Source organism: Neopelma chrysocephalum, unplaced genomic scaffold (assembly GCF_003984885.1).
Source record: "Neopelma chrysocephalum unplaced genomic scaffold, ASM398488v2 Primary Assembly neopelma1_253, whole genome shotgun sequence".
Lineage (NCBI taxonomy): Eukaryota > Metazoa > Chordata > Aves > Passeriformes > Pipridae > Neopelma > Neopelma chrysocephalum.
This window is the reverse complement of record NW_020897915.1, coordinates 1,889,125-1,904,204: the sequence shown is the minus strand read 5'-3', so window position 1 is coordinate 1,904,204 and position 15,080 is coordinate 1,889,125. Positions and strand designations below refer to the sequence as shown.

The 15,080-nt window shown below is 58.4% G+C and overlaps 2 protein-coding genes across 2 annotated transcripts; both read left to right on the top strand.

The window, feature by feature from the left end:
* Positions 1-3,541, top strand: PTGDR (prostaglandin D2 receptor). The gene is made up of 2 exons (XM_027704044.1): positions 1-837; positions 3,016-3,541. The coding sequence occupies exons 1-2, from the start codon at positions 1-3 to the stop codon at positions 3,280-3,282; spliced, it is 1,104 nt and encodes a 367-aa protein (XP_027559845.1). The 3' UTR covers positions 3,283-3,541.
* A 6,150-nt stretch (positions 3,542-9,691) lies between these two features.
* PTGER2 (prostaglandin E receptor 2) lies at positions 9,692-13,920 on the top strand. The gene is made up of 2 exons (XM_027704037.1): positions 9,692-10,543; positions 12,743-13,920. The coding sequence occupies exons 1-2, from the start codon at positions 9,692-9,694 to the stop codon at positions 12,986-12,988; spliced, it is 1,098 nt and encodes a 365-aa protein (XP_027559838.1). The 3' UTR covers positions 12,989-13,920.
* Positions 13,921-15,080: the final 1,160 nt, after the last annotated feature.

Sequence of the window (15,080 nt, the reverse complement as noted above, 5' to 3'; positions counted from 1 at the left end):
ATGGAGGCGAAGGGCTACCAGTGCCGCAGCAGCCGCTACATCGAGAGCGGGCAGTCGGCGGTGCCCAGCTCGGTGCTGTTCGCCGCCGGGCTTTTGGGGAACGTCCTGGCCTTGCTGCTGCTGGGCCAGCACCGGCGGCGCTCCCGGTCGCCCGGGGGCCGCCCGCCGCGGGTCTCGGCGTTCTACGTGCTGGTGACCGTGCTGGCCGTCACCGACCTGCTGGGCAAGTGCCTGCTCAGCCCCATCGTGCTGGCCGCCTACGCCTACAACCGCAGCCTCAGCGAGCTGGGGCCGGGCGGGCGCGGCGAGGACGAGCCGGGCGTCCTCTGCCAGCTCTTCGCCTTCCTCATGGCCTTCTTCGGGCTGGCCCCCACCCTGCTGCTGCTGGCCATGGCGCTGGAGTGCTGGCTCTCCCTGGGGCACCCCTACTTCTACCGGCGGCACCTCACCCGCCGGCTGGGCGTCACGCTGGGGCCGGCGGCGGCCGGGCTGTGCGCCCTGTTCTGCGCCCTGCCGCTGCTGGGCTTCGGGGTGCCCATCCAGTACTGCCCGGGCACGTGGTGCTTCATCCGCATGGCCGGCGGGGGCCCGCGGGAGCTGGGCTTCCCCGTGCTCTACGCCGGCCTCATGGGGCTGCTGGTGCTGGCCATCGGCGCCTGCAACGTGAGCAGCATGAGGCACCTGTACGGCATGGCCCGGCGGCAGCCCCGCAGAGGGGCCCCCCCCGCCGCCGCCGCCGCCGCCGCCGCCGCCGCCCCCCGCATGGAGGAGCTCGACCACCTCGTCCTGCTCGGGCTCATGACCGTCCTCTTCACCGTCTGCTCCCTGCCGCTCATCGTGAGTAATCCCGGCGGCCCCCCTCCTCCTGAAGACACCCACTCCCCCTCCTTGCCGGTCTCAGCCCCTTCCTGTGCCCCTGAGAGCTCGGGTGGTTGATTTCCCCCCCCCCCCCCCTCCGCCCCCCAAATACCTGCCACCCCTTCCCCAGGTTAACTCCCTTGGGAAACAATCCTTCCTCACCACCACCTCCTCCCAGGGAGGTCGGATTGTTGATTTGGCCCCCTTGGAATAGCCCCTCACGCTGTCCATGGGGGTCAGGCTGTTGCCTAAAACCCCTTACAACAAACTTCCCCCTTGCCCCCCCCCCAGTATCACTCAGTCCTGGGGGCGGTCAAGCTGTTGGTTTTTCCCTTTGGAATAAAACCTGGCACCACCCCCTGCTTCTGGGGTCTCAGGGCAATACTTTGTACCCCTCTAAATACTCCCACACTCTGGCCACAGACTTGCCTAAAATCCCTTGGAATAACCCCCACGTCATCACCACCCACTCCTGGGGGGGTCAGGCCGTGTGTTTAGGTCCTTGGAATAAACCCTGGCACCACCACCCGCACCCAGAGGTGTCGGGAGTTCATTGCCTTAGTCCCCTCTGAATAACCCTGTCTCCAAAGTTCAGGTTACTGCTTTAATGCCCTTGGAATAAGCCCTCCTGGCACCACTATCCCATTCTGGGATGCTGCCCACCCTCAACACCAACAGCGTGTCTCCAGTCCTTAATTTATTGCTTTAAACCCAATGGAATAACCCCCCCCTCCGTCACCATCACTCTGTGCCAGAGGTGCCAGGGGGGTCAGGAAATTACTTCTCCTCCTCTCTGAGTGTCCCCCACCCTGACCCAGGGATGTGGCTGTTGCTCTAACCCCCCTGGAATAACATCCTGTCCTGGGATGGGAGTGGTTAATTCATTGCTTTAGTCCTGCTGGAATAACCACAACACCCCCACGGCCCTGTCCTGGGGGTTGACTTATTGCTCAAACTTTCTTGGAATACCCCTCATCCAACCCAACTCTGCCCTGGGGAGGGTCAGGTCATTCCATTGCCCCCCCAGAATACCCACTCTCAGCCCTCTGTCCCCAGAGTACTTTAACCCTCCTGGAATAACCCCTCCCATCACCACCACTCTGTCCCAGAGGTGTTTGAGGGGGGTCAGGTAATTGTTTTGGTCTCATTGGAGGGTCCCCCGTCCCCCCACAGGGATCTCCTTGCTGCTTTAACTCCATTGGAACAACACCCACCCACCCCTTCCATCACCACCCTTCTGTTCCTCTGGGGCTGCCCCAGAGGTGGTTAAGTTTTGGGGGGATGTCAGTTCATTGCATTAGTCCCTTCAGTAATCCCCCCCATTCCCAGCCCCCTGTCCCAAAGATGCTGAGCAAACCCTTTGAACTGCACCGGATTTCATGACCTGGGGGAAACACCCTCTGAAATCCTCCCATTTCTCCCTCAGGAATGGGGCTCCCATTAGTGGGGTGGGGATGGGAGACCCCCCAGCATGAGAGAGTTCTTGTTGCCCCCCTCCAGCTCCTGGGGCCGGATCCTGCAGCCCCACTTTGGCATCACCCTCTGTAGGCAGAGCCAGTGCCACAGGGTGGGGGTTGGATCTGCAGGTGCTGCCACTGCCCTTGGTGACAACTGCCACCTCCTTTTCCTGTGCTCTCTATCACCTCTGGAATCAAAACAGTGACACATCAGCCGCCAGCAGCCCTGGCACAACTGGCTCATACTGGTTTTGTGATCACCTCAGTGAAAGCCCCGTATTTCCCAAACCCCCGGGGTGAATCCCTGCCAAGATTCTCAATCAATCAGGGTGAATCCCTGCCAAGTTATCCAACGGATCCTGAGTCCAGCATCCACAGCAGCGGGGGCAGCACGAGTGGGGTGCCCCAACCAGCACCCACTGCTGCAACCCGTGGAGGCTGAATGCTTCCTTCATCCATGAAACAATCCCACTCTCCAGCTCTAACATCCTGGCCCTGACATGGAATCCCTGTGCCATAACCAGCCGTGATCCAGCCCCAGCTCCCGGTCGGATCTGCAACCCACAACACGTGCTGGTGTGATGTGTAGGGGTATCGAGGGGTTAAAACTTCTTTTCCTGCCCCCGCAGGGATTTTTTTTTTTTATGGCTGTAGCAAGATCTTCCCTAATTTTTCCCTGCTTCCTTGATTCCTTTGCCAGATCCGGGCGTACATGGGGGCCTTCGCCGCCGACATCAACGAGAACGCCGACCTCAGTGCCCTGCGGTTCCTCTCCGTGAACTCCATCGTGGATCCCTGGGTCTTCATCATCTTCCGCACCTCCGTGTTCCGCTCGTTCGTCCGCAGGGTTTGCCGGAGGCTCCACTACCGCAAATCCAGCCTGAAAGGCTCCGACCCGGGTGGTGACGGCCAGTTCTGTCCCCCAGGCTGGCGCAGGACAGACCCGCCGCAGCTCGGCATCCCCTGAGATGTGGCTCCGGCAGAAGCCGGCGGCTGCTGGTGAGGATGAGGAGCCTTCGGCCCCCCATTCCTGCCCTGGAGCATCCCGAGGCGGCACAGGGCTGTGGCAGGGAGGGACAGAGCGTCCAGCTCGCGGCGAGGGGCGCTGCGAAGGGTTTCTGTCCCCTCCCCAGGCTGCGTTTCGCCCCGGGAGAGGAACCGGGGCGGGGCTCCCGGGTAACCTGTGAATTTTCCGAGCAGCAGCGCTTTGTGGAGGGTTTGGGGAGCGCCCGGCTCCGGGAAAGCAGGAGGGGTTCGGCGTGTGGCTTCAGGGCAGGGAGGACACGCAGGGAGGAGAACTGTGTGTGTGTCCCCGTCGAATAAAGTGGTTCAGAGCCCTGTTCCATCGCCTCGTCCCGTGCGTGATCCCCTTCCGTGCCAAGGGGGGTTATCTGGAGCTGGTTTGGGGTGTCCCCGGACTGGGTGAGGGGTGTGAGGGAGCCTTTGGGGGCGTGGAGACTCCGAAAGTCGAGCAGCAGCTCCTGGTGTGACGAGGAGCCGGAGGGCAGGGAGGGTCTCTCTCTGGGATGCCCATCAGGATCCTCCATATCCCCTGAGCAGGGCTGTGGTTTCCCTGCCCTTATCTTGCTCTTCTCTGGAAAATCGATTCCTCCAAGCGCTGCTGTTGCGTTTGTGTTACTCAGATGTACCTGTCCTGCTGTAATTATTTTAATTCAGTATTTATGATCATCCCAAGCCTTAATAATAGCAATAATTGAGAGAACACAGAGCCTGGTACGAGCTCTCGGTGCAAGCGTGCAGACGAACGATCATTTTAATGAAAGGTCCATTTCCCCTCAACCACACGTATTAACTGGGTTTAATATCTGCCTCAAGTGGCCATTTAGGCCAAAAAAATTATGATGACCAACTGCTTGGTGTCCTTGGAGGAGACAGGGAGAATATTTCCCTCTATTTAGTTAAGCCTTGCAAGGTGTAGCCGTGTTCCTGCCCGCTCTCACGTGATATTTACTCTTGGTGTCAAATAGATTCTGCTTTTGAAGGAAGGAACTCTATCTTGGGGCATTTTGGAGGTGACCTGCTTGGGTTGGCTCTGGCTGTTTGATCAGCCAGGTTTTCCCAGCTGGGGGAAAGGGAAGAGCTTTGTTTGGGGATGTTCTGGGTGGACCTTCAAGCTGATGTCTCTCCTCAGGGTTTTCTAAGGAGAAAGAAATGAAGCGAGGGTTGGTTCAGGCACTGGTTTCATGTTACTGGCTTGGTATTGACTTGCAGATGGCTCACGTGGGGCTACAGAGTCAACAGCTCTGAGCCTGCGCCGTGGCTTTCCCTGGACCTGTTCCACCGTGGCCAGATGAGATAATGGTTCTGGAAAACCTTGCTGTCATCCCCCCTAACGTGAGGTCTCCTTCACTGTACAGATCCCTGCTCCCCTCAGGATAGATGGACCAGGCATGGCCAGGCTGGGAGTGTTCAGCAACACAGAATCACAGAATTGTTAAGGTGGAAAAGACCTCCAAGATCATTGATCCAACAATTAGCGTGAGCTGTGGGTGCTCTGTGTGTGCCCAGACTGGGACAGGGCATCATCTGCCCATGATCCCAGCAAGGATTCACTCCCAGAGAGGCTTCAGGAGAGGCCCCTGCCCCAAAAAAGGTGCCTGCCCCAGAAAAGGTCCCTGTCCCAGGAAAGGTCCCTATCCCAGGAAAAGTCTCTTCCCCACGATATGTGTATTCAGAGCTCAGGGTAACCATGACCCATGGAGAGCAGTAATTAAATCAACACAAAACAAAGCAAGTTCTTTATGAAGGTGAAAGAATAGACTCCATCTGAGCCCTAAAATGGTGCAAACACCACGGTCTCTGGCCCATCCATGAGTTTATCATCACAGGGAACAAATCCTGGAGCCACGAGCGCAGTGGGGGTTTGCAGGCTGTCAGGGTGACCCTCCTGTCCCTGCAGCATCCCTGTGTCCCAGCTGGGACCGTGCAAGTCCCAGTGACCTTGACACGCTTGGGTAGCACTTTCAGTGAGAATTCTGCCCTTCCTGGTGTCCTGCCTGCTGTGGGAGCAGACCTGGAGTCTCCAGCCGGCCACTGTTGCCTCCGGGCAAGCCAAGCGCCGGCCGCAGCCAACGGGGTTTGTGCTCGGGGCTGCGCGCCAGGGCGGCCTCCCAGCAGAGAAATCATCGCTCCTCGACGTTCCTGGGGCCCGGGACTGCCGTACCCCGTCCTCTCCAGAGATGGCAGCACGTCCCCGGCCAGGACTGCGCTCCCAGCCGGCCTGAGCACGAGGAGCAAGGAGGCGACGGATGTTCTCGACCCCGAATCGGTCCCTTGGGCAAGACGATTTTTTAGTGCCCAAACGTATATGGTTCGGGGGTTATGTCAAAGCTTAGATCCCCCTTCTTCTTGCTGAGCTTGGGAAAAAAAACGAAAATAAAAGGAAAATAAATTAAAAATCAAGTTAAAATTGAAATAAAAAATCCCGACGACGCGCGGTTCGGTTTGTAAATGTTGCTAAATAAGAACCAAAAAAGCCCAGGGGCTCAGGGATCGCCAGCCAAAGAGGTGACAGCTGCTGTGGAGCCCTCTCTGATCCCATCCTCCTCCCAGGCTCCTTGCACTGCTCAGTCATTCCCCACGGGACCCCTCCTTGCCAGATCGCTCCCAGCCGTTCCCGAAGGGATGGACCTGATGCTTAATGGAGGCAATAAAGAAACGCTGCTCAGCTCGAGGATGTGTCTCGCCCCAACAGAGCTCTTTTTGGAGCCCGTTTTATGTCCCTGCCACCTTCCAGCACTGCCAGCTGCCTCGTCCCTCGCTGCCACCGGTGCCACCAGCATCACCTCCCCCCTGCATCCCTCTCCTTTTCTGGACAGACTGGGGTTTTTTTCAGCTCACGAGATCCAGGCACAACTTTGCACAAGCTCATTTCCCGACAAATTGTTTGGTTCTTGCAAAGAGCTCATTTTTTTTTTTTTTTTTTTTATTATTATTGTCTGCCTGCATTTTTCAGCTATTCTGGAAGCAGGAAGGCACGTGCCTGGGCAGGCAGCAGTGCTGGGGCTGCCAGGCACCCCAGCCAGGGCTGTGAGGCACAACCAGCCCATAAGTGGGTTGAATTATTTTTTAACCCATGGATAGCAAGCCAAGGCACCGAAACCCTGGCCTGTTTTGCCAGGGGAGTGAGTGAGGCTGTTGGCATGAGATAAGGGACGGGGATGGGAAGGCTTGGTAAGAAAAATGATGTCTGGCTTTGCTAAAAACGAGTCAGATGGGTTTTGGTTTAAAAGAGTTGAAATCCACCCATCCAGTCCACCCTGTCCTGCACAGGAGGGCTGGTCCCTTCCATGTCCACAGTGCCACAGCCATCCTTTAAAACCCACCAGGGATGGAGCAGGATCCCAACACCCTCCCAGCCGCAGGTAGCAAACTCCAGAGGTTGAGTGCTCTATGTGAAATTCATGAAGCTTTCCTATAAACCCAGAGTGTTTTCTCCAACTGGGCCCACCCAGGAAATCTTCTCTTAGGGAAAACAACGCCAATGACCCTTGGGAGGATGTATGAGGTGCTGGAGCATGTCCAGAGAAGGGAACAGAGCTGGGGAAGGGTCTGGAGCACCAGGAGCAGTTGATGGAGCTGGGAGGGCTCAGCCTGGAGAAAAGGAGGCTCAGGGGGGACCTTCTGGCTCTGCAACCCCCTGACAGGAGGGGGGAGCCGGCGGGGGCTGGGCTCTTCTTCTGACTGACAAGTGACAGGACAAGAAGAAACGGCCTCAAATTGCACCAGGGAAGGTTTAGGTTGGATATTATGGAAAATTTCCTTGTGGAAAAGGTTGTCCAGCCCTGGCACAGGCTGCCCAGGGCAATGGTGGAGTCCTCATCCCTGGAGAGATTTAAAAGCCATGTGGATGTGGCACTTGAGGACATGGGTCAGTGGTGGCCTTGGAAGTGCTGGGGGAATGGTTGGGCTGGGTGATCTTGGAGGGCTTTTCCAACGTAAACAGTTCTAGGATTCTATATGGACATTGTTAGGGGCAAGACACATGAGCTAAACATGGAAGCAAAGGAAGAAAACAAACACTTCCCAAGACATGAACAAATTGTACCAAGCGGTTTGTTCCTGGTTTTGAGCTCAGAAGGGGGAATAAAAAAACAAAAGCCCATCAATTTTCCTATTATTGCAAAAAAATCCCATCAGAGACAACTGTCAGCTGAGAAGCCCGAAGCCCCAGATGGGTATTTAAGGCTCCATTAGCTGCCAGGAAAATGAGCTCCAGGAGAAGCCAAAACCCCTTCCTGAGCTGTGACACGGAGCACCAGAAAGGAGAGGGAGGCTGGGAAAAGCCTTGGAGCAACCCCCCTACGGGATGCCTACTGCTCGGAAAAGGTCTCCAGGCGTGCGGATTGGAGCTGTGTGGATGGATCAGGACAGGATTCGGCCTCAGCTCCTTTCTTAACCTGAATTTGTGGATGCCACAGAAGGCTGAGCATGCCAGGGTCCCATCCAGCCCTCGGGAAGCCAACAGGATGTCTCCCACCATTGGATGTGTCCATGTGCTTTGGTGGATCTGCTGGATCAGTTCCACAGGGCTGGGAGGGGGGATAGGAGAGCTCCTGGGATGTGTGTTTTCCTGGCCTACCTGAGTGCAGGATTAGTCTGGGATGGCTAAAACACCATCCCCTCCATCTCACTCATTGCTTTGGCCATGAGAACAGGGAGGGCTGAAGCTGTGGTGGCCCTGCCACCCGTGAGGTGACAGCTCATCCTCCCCACCCCGCTGAAGAAGCCTTTGAGCCGTGTGGGAGAAGAAACCAAAGCCAGGACTAGCAATGGCCCCTCGGAAATGGAGGTGCTGTCACAAACCACAGCCCTGGAGTTTGCTGTGCACCCCGTTTCCTGTGCGAAGTTCCTGTTACAAAAGCAAGGTTTTAAAAATAACAGCCAAAAACGCACTTGTGGCCTCCACCTGCCGTATCTGTGCTGCAGTCGTGGATGCCACAGCGTTTCGCTGTGGTTTGGGGGACGAGGTGTGCTGAGTAAATGAAAAATGAAGTAGTTGCAGCTGCTGGAATAGTCCCAGGGCCAGGGGAGGTGAAAGACTTTCTGCACTTGAGGGGTCTGGAAATAACCTGTGAAGCACCAGCTGCTTAAATAAAGGGCAGCTTGAGTGAGGGCTGGTGTCCTGAAAGATCAAAAGAGCATCCAAGACCTGTGGGCTTGAGCATGTGGGTGTCCCATCCCTGGAAGTGTTCAAGGCCAGGTTGGAGGGGGCTTGGAGCAACCTGGGATGGTGGAAGGTGTCCCTGCCCACGGTGGAACATGACAGTCTTTAAGGTCACGGCCAGGCACCAGCTGCAGGCTGCACTCACATGGGGAGCTCTGATGACATATAAGAGGGGGGGACAACTGGGACATGGCATGGTGCCAGCCATGGGGCAGGGAGTTCTCCATGGGCTCCAGGCAGCTCTGGGGCCGTGGGAACTTCCCACACAGACTGGTTTCAGCTGGGTGTCCCTGGTAGACCCACACCAGAATGGGGAAGGTGGCGGTGGGGCTTACAGTGCTTTGGGGTCCTTGGGTCAGCACCGGGGCTGGCTGTGCCTTGGAGGTCCTGGAACAGCACTGGGACTCCCAGACCAGCCCAGGGCTGGCTGTGGAGCTCCTGGGCTGGTACCAGGGCTGGCCGTGGCACTGGGCTCCCAGATCAGCACCAGGGCTACCTTGGTGCTGGGGCTCCCACAGCCATGTAAGGACTGAGGCTGGACATGAAAGGGGCTCCCGGATTAGCACTGGGACTCCTGGAGCAGTACTGGGACTCTCAGACTGGCTGGGGACTGGCCATTCGAGGTGCTCCCGGTCCTCCCGGGATCATATGCGGGGTTCTTGGATCCCACACCGGGATTGGCTGTGCCCTGGGGCTCTCGGAGCCGCACCGGGGCTCCTGGACCGGTACCGGGACTCTCGAACCGGCACCGGGGCTGGGTACACGAAGGACTCCCGGAGCCGCTCCGGGGCTCCCATCCCGGCACCGGGAATGGCCGCGCGAGGCGCTCCCGGTCGGGCACCGGAGCTGGGCGCGCTTCGGGACTCTCGGAGCGGCACTGGGGCAGTACCAGCGATCCTGGGGCCGCACCGGGACCGCCGGCGCGGCATCGGGACTCTCGGACTCCCCCCCGGGACTGGCCGTGTCCGGGGCTCCCAGACCGGCCCCGGGACTCTCGCTCCGCCGGGGTTTCGTCCGTGCGCGTCTCCCGCCGCCCCTCCCGTCCATCGCTCGGGGCCGGGGCGGTGCCGGGGGCGGCGGGCGGGGCGGGGGGCGGTGGGCAGGGCGGTGCCGTCGGGGCGGGCGGTGCCGGTGCCGGTGCCGGGGGCGGCAGCGCAGTCGGTCGTGCGGCGGCGGCGGCGGCGGAGGGATGAACGGGACGGGACGGGAGTGCGAGCGCGGCGGGTCAGCGCTGCCGGCCAAGGCTCACCCGCTGATCAGCGCCCTCATGTTCTCGGCCGGGCTCCTGGGCAACCTCCTGGCGCTGGGGCTGCTGCTGCACGGCCGCCGCGGGCCCCGCCAGCGCCCGCCCTCGCTCTTCCACGTCCTGGTGCTGGCCCTGGTGGTCACCGACCTGCTGGGCACCTGCTCCGTCAGCCCTTTCGTCCTGGCGTCCTACCACCGCAACCTCACCCTCACCGCCCTGGCCCAGGGAGGGCACATCTGCCTCTACTTCGGCTTCGCCATGAGCTTCTTCGGCCTCGCCACCATGCTCATCCTCTTCACCATGGCGCTGGAGCGGTGCCTGGCCCTGGGGCGGCCGTACTTCTACGAGCGCTTCCTCAGCCCCCGCACGGGCTTGGTGGCCCTGCCCGCCATCTACACCTTCTCGGCCGCCTTCTGCTCCCTGCCCCTGCTGGGCTTCGGCCGCTACGTCCAGTACTGCCCCGGCACCTGGTGCTTCATCCAGATGCACCTGGATTCCCACCAGAGCCGCGGCGGCCGGGGGGCGGCCGGGCTGAACGTCGCCTTCTCGCTGCTCTACGCCACCCTGCTCCTCTTCCTCATCCTGGCCGTGCTGCTCTGCAACCTGAGCGTGATCGTGAACCTGGCCCGCATGCACCGCCGCGCGCAGCGGACGCGCCGCGTGGCCTCGCTCGAGCAGCCCCGCGCGGCCTCCGGCTGCGGCCGCCGCATGTTCTCCATGGCCGAGGAGATCGACCACCTCCTCCTCCTCTCCATCATGACCATCACCTTCGTCATCTGCTCCCTGCCCTTCACGGTGAGTGCGGCCGCCTCTCCCACCCCCCGGGGTGGGGTCCCCTCTGCCCAGCGCCCGCATTTCTCTCTTTCCCTTTGTAAGGCTCGCCCCCAGCTCTGCTGTCCAAATCCCAAGGGTTGAGGTCAAAGCTTTGCTCTTCCCGAAGCTTGGGAGAGCCCAGCTCGGCCACGAACTCTTGGCAGTTTGCACGTCCCTTGGGGAGTGGTGGGAAATCGCTCCCTGTATCCCCAGTGCCGGAAGGAGGATGGGGTGTCAGGATCGCAGGGTGGCAGGAGAATGGAGTGTCAGGAGGATCCAGTGTCAGGAGGATGGGGTGGCAGGAGGATGAGATGGCAGAAGGATGAGGTGCCAGAAGTACCCTCCCACCCCACGGAAGCTCCAAGGCCAGCCAGGCTCAGGCAGGCACCAGGGTGGGGATCACCTGGACCACACGGCATCACTGCAGCTCCCAGGAGCCAGGCACTCCTGGTGGAGGTGTGAGGGATGGCAGAGCAATCAGTTAAGCATCCAAAGGTGGAGATGAAGGAGATGCCCTGGGATGGAGGCAGTGAGTATCTGTGCTGGTAGGATGAGTTATCCCAGAGTTCTGCGCATGGAGCTGGAGATGCAGGGGTTGTCCCCACATCCCACACCCCATTCATGTACAAGGCTTCCAGCAGAAATCCAAGGTTGAACCCCCGCAACCAAGTGAGGAAGGGGAGAAATCGAGTCCCCTGACTCTGCTTGGGGCTTTCCCCTCCAAAGGGCCACTTTTCATCCATCCAAATGGTGTTACACCGGGATCATCTTGGACTCCGGAGTAGCTCAATCCCCTGGCTGTGTGTGTGTGACCCCCTGCCACAGGAGGTCATTTTGTTCCGATTAGAAGGGAACCCCACCAAGGTTGGGAGTGCAGCCAGTGCTAATTCTGTGTTAAATAGACTCTACCTTCCCTTCATACTCCCTTTATTTTCCTAAGGGAAAAGAAAATAAGCACGGGGTACAGCTGAGCCAGGCTGCCGGGGTTTTAGGGCAAAGGAGTAATGTTCGGATGCTCGTGAGCATCCCAGGAGCCAGACTGAACGCCCTGAGAGATGCTTCAGCTCCTGACAATGGTCTCACACATCCTGAGCGGTTTTCGTGTCCCAAAAAAAGCCCGGGCTTGGCTGCTGTGGTCGTTACAAAGTGGAACACTTTGGTGGGGGGCACGTGCACAGAGCCCTGTGAGTCTGCTCGGGGCAGATGGGATGGGAAAGCGGCGCTGGCGGGGATCCCACGGGCCCTGTGGTAGCAGATATAGCCTTATCCAGAGCCAGCTTCCCTTTTCCCGTCGCCCAGCTCCCATGTGGGGCTGTGTTTGGGCTGCGTTTTGGCAGCGTCTCAAACCGAACGCCGCCGGTGCCTCCTTGGGGGTGACACTTTCTCTGCTGTCCGGGACTGCCCACAGCAACCACCCTCCTCCCAGGAGCAGCCAGCACACGAACCCATCAGGCCACAAAATCCTTCCCCACAAAAAAAAACCCCGGGACACCTCTTGGAAATGCAGCATGGCCACCTCATGCCCTGGGATGCGCCATCCTCGGGTGGTACCCAACGGATCCCGGCCGGAGGAGGGATGCTCGTGCTTCCCGCCCCCATCCAAGCAACCCCTGGCCCCCGAAGTGAGGGGGTGGTGAGCTGACCCGTGTGAGTAAGGAGTGCTGAGTCACCCTTCCAGGAAGCCCCGAGGGCTGCTGTGAGTCGGCACGTTGTGGGAAGGACGGGAGCAGTCCCGCACCCCTCATCCTCTCCGTCTCACACGTGGTGTTTCATCCCATGTGCGAGAATCAGGGTTGTACAACCTGAAAAAGAGACAGCTCCCAGGTGACCTAATTGTGGCCTCCCAGTACCTGAAGGGAGCTACAAGAAAGATGGAGAGGGACTATTTACAAGGGCCTGGAGAGACGGGACAAGGGGGAATGGATTCAAACAGAAAAAGAGTAGTGTTAGATTGGATTTCGGGAAAAAATTCTTTACTGTGTGGATGGTAAGGCCTTGGTACAGGTTGCCCAGAGAAGCTGTGGCTGCCCCATCCCTGGAAGTGTTCCAGGCCAGGTTGGATGGGGCTTGGAGCAACCTGGGCTAGTGGAAGGTGTCCCTGCCCATGGCAGGGGGTTGGAACGAGGTGGTCTTTAAGGTCCCTTCCAACCCAAACCACTCCACGATCCCGTGCTTTTGCAGATCCGTGCCTACATGAACAAGTTCATCACGGAAGAGGGCGAGCACGAGTGGGACCTGCTCGCCCTGAGGTTCCTCTCCATCAATTCCATCGTGGATCCCTGGGTCTTCGCCATCCTGAGGCCGCCGGTGCTGCGGTTCCTGCGCTCGGTGCTGTGCTGCCAGGTGACCCCCACGCTCCCGGGCAGCCGGACTCCGTGCCCTGCAAAGACAAAACTGGCGGCACAGCTGGGCCCCTGTGAGCCATAAGATCCATCAGCCATTCCAGGAGACTCCTGCCAGGTGAAGCACAGACCGGGCAGGTGTTAAGGAAGCTCTGCCTTACGGCCCGTAAAGAGACGTGTCTGCTGCGGGGTGGGCCTGGTGTGGGCCTGGTGTCGCCTGGGAAGCCTCTGGAAAGCCAGTGTGGTTTCTCACAGGGCAAAAAATTACAGTGGGACAAGATCAGAAGGGCTGATGGACACCTGGGAAGAGCTGTAACCCTTAGACGGGGCGGAAAAGGGGGAAGGCTCCGTTCGGCCCCGCTGTGGGAGGGTCAGGGGGTGAAGCATGGGGGGCTTTGCTATAACACTACTGCTGGGGAGGGATGTTGGGAAGCAGGGCTTCCTGCTGGTGTGCTTCCCAGAAAGGTCCCTGAGGTGGTTTTGGGGCGCAGGCAGCTCCTGGAGGTGGGGCTGGGTGGCCATCGTGGCTGCAAGCATCCATCTCTGCCCACAGATCCCGAGGGATTGGAGAGGAAGCGACAGGAGCAGTGTACCCCCAGATATTCCCCCTTTTTTTTCATAGGCCAGTTACCTAGAGAAATGCACTTTTTCAGGTGTAGATCTCTGTGCATGTGTCTGTCTATCTATCTGTCTGTCTGTCCCCCACCCCAGAGATTTTAAGCACCGGTGGGGTCCCTGAGGGGCACCGGGGCAGAGAAGAAGCCAAATTATGGCACTTCCCTCATGCTGTGATGGAGCAGAGTCTGCAGCCCCTCCTCAGCACCCATTTTGCAATTCCCTTTGCCTCGTGGTTTGTGCAAGAGCCATCAAGGGGAATAAAGAGCCTGACCAGGGATTGAGAGGTTTCTGTCACAGCCACGAGCTTCACCCACAGCCAGGGTGATGCTGCTGGTGGGTTTTGGGGCATTCACTTCTCTGCGAGTTTTACTCAAAATAAAAACCAAACAAAAATGTCAATAAAACAAACAAAAAAACCCCAAAACCCAAATGCAAAATCATCCAGGTCATCAATCCTGGATTGAGGCAGCGTCCTCCAGTGCCTCTATTTTGTTTTGCGGGATGCCTCCTGATCTTTGGGACTCTAACCTGGCTCCCACCGGGATGAGGAGCATCCAATCCCACATTCCAAGGCTGTTACTACCGTCAGGGGTCACTGAGGGTCTCGTGGCTCCTGTTTGTGCAGCATCCAACACACGGTGTCATTGTGCTGTTGCAAGTGGGGTGTCTCATTTTGGGAGCTGCAGCTCTGCTCAGAACGCCCAAAAGTGCCAAGATTTGGAGCTTTTCTGCTGTGTAAGAACTGAGATGATGTAAAAAAGAAAAAAAATAGTTCTTATTTAAATAATAAATGTCTCTCAAAGGATCCTGCTGAGTCATGTGTGGGTTTGTGCTTATGATGCACCTCAGGGTAGATCTGGTTCCTGGAGGAAATGTGTCGCCTGCCTGGAGCATCCGTGGGATGAAACCATGGGAATGGGGGGGAGGGGGCAGAAGGAGAGGCTGGTAGGGGAAATGGGTGCCTCAACTTTCCTAAAAAGTGAAAATAAACTGTGTTTTAGAGACGTGTGATGACACTTTTACCTCACCTCTGCCCCCCAGCCGCAGAAACACCCCCAACCCCTGAGTTCTTCCCTAAGACTTGCGTCTCCCGCAGCCAGGGAAAAGCAGGCAAAGCTCCTACCTGTTATCAAAACACAAAGCCAAAAAATACCCACCCTAAGAAAAGGCAGATATTTCAGTCACTTCTGTCAGGCAGCCAATATCCACAGGAAGTTTACTGGCCTCCGAAATGCGTGTGGGCAGAGGTCAGGCATGGGCTGCTGTTGCTCAAGCCCCGCCGGCAGGTTTTTGGCAGCACCCCGTGGCTGGGGGGGTTTTGGAGGGGCTGGAATTTCGGAGGGAGGGGGTTGAGAGACGTGCCTGTACACAAGGGTGAAGCTGGGGGTGCTCCCCACACCAGTGGAATGTCATCATCCGTCCCTGGATTGGCAGCGTCCCACCCACCGCTCGGAGGTCACGACTGCCCCTTCCCAAATTATTCCCCCATCCATGCACACGGCAGGAGCAAAGGCACTTCCTGGGTTCAGGGTTTGGTGCTCCCCTCCCCATTATGTCTC

Bases quoted from the DNA above. Each gene is read 5' to 3' on its own strand.
- PTGDR (XM_027704044.1), top strand. From the start codon at position 1: ATGGAGGCGAAGGGCTACCAGTGCCGCAGCAGCCGCTACATCGAGAGC. The intron at 838-3,015 runs GTGAGTAATCCC...TTCCTTTGCCAG, and splicing joins TCTGCTCCCTGCCGCTCATC to ATCCGGGCGTACATGGGGGC.
- PTGER2 (XM_027704037.1), top strand. From the start codon at position 9,692: ATGAACGGGACGGGACGGGAGTGCGAGCGCGGCGGGTCAGCGCTGCCG. The intron at 10,544-12,742 runs GTGAGTGCGGCC...GTGCTTTTGCAG, and splicing joins TCTGCTCCCTGCCCTTCACG to ATCCGTGCCTACATGAACAA.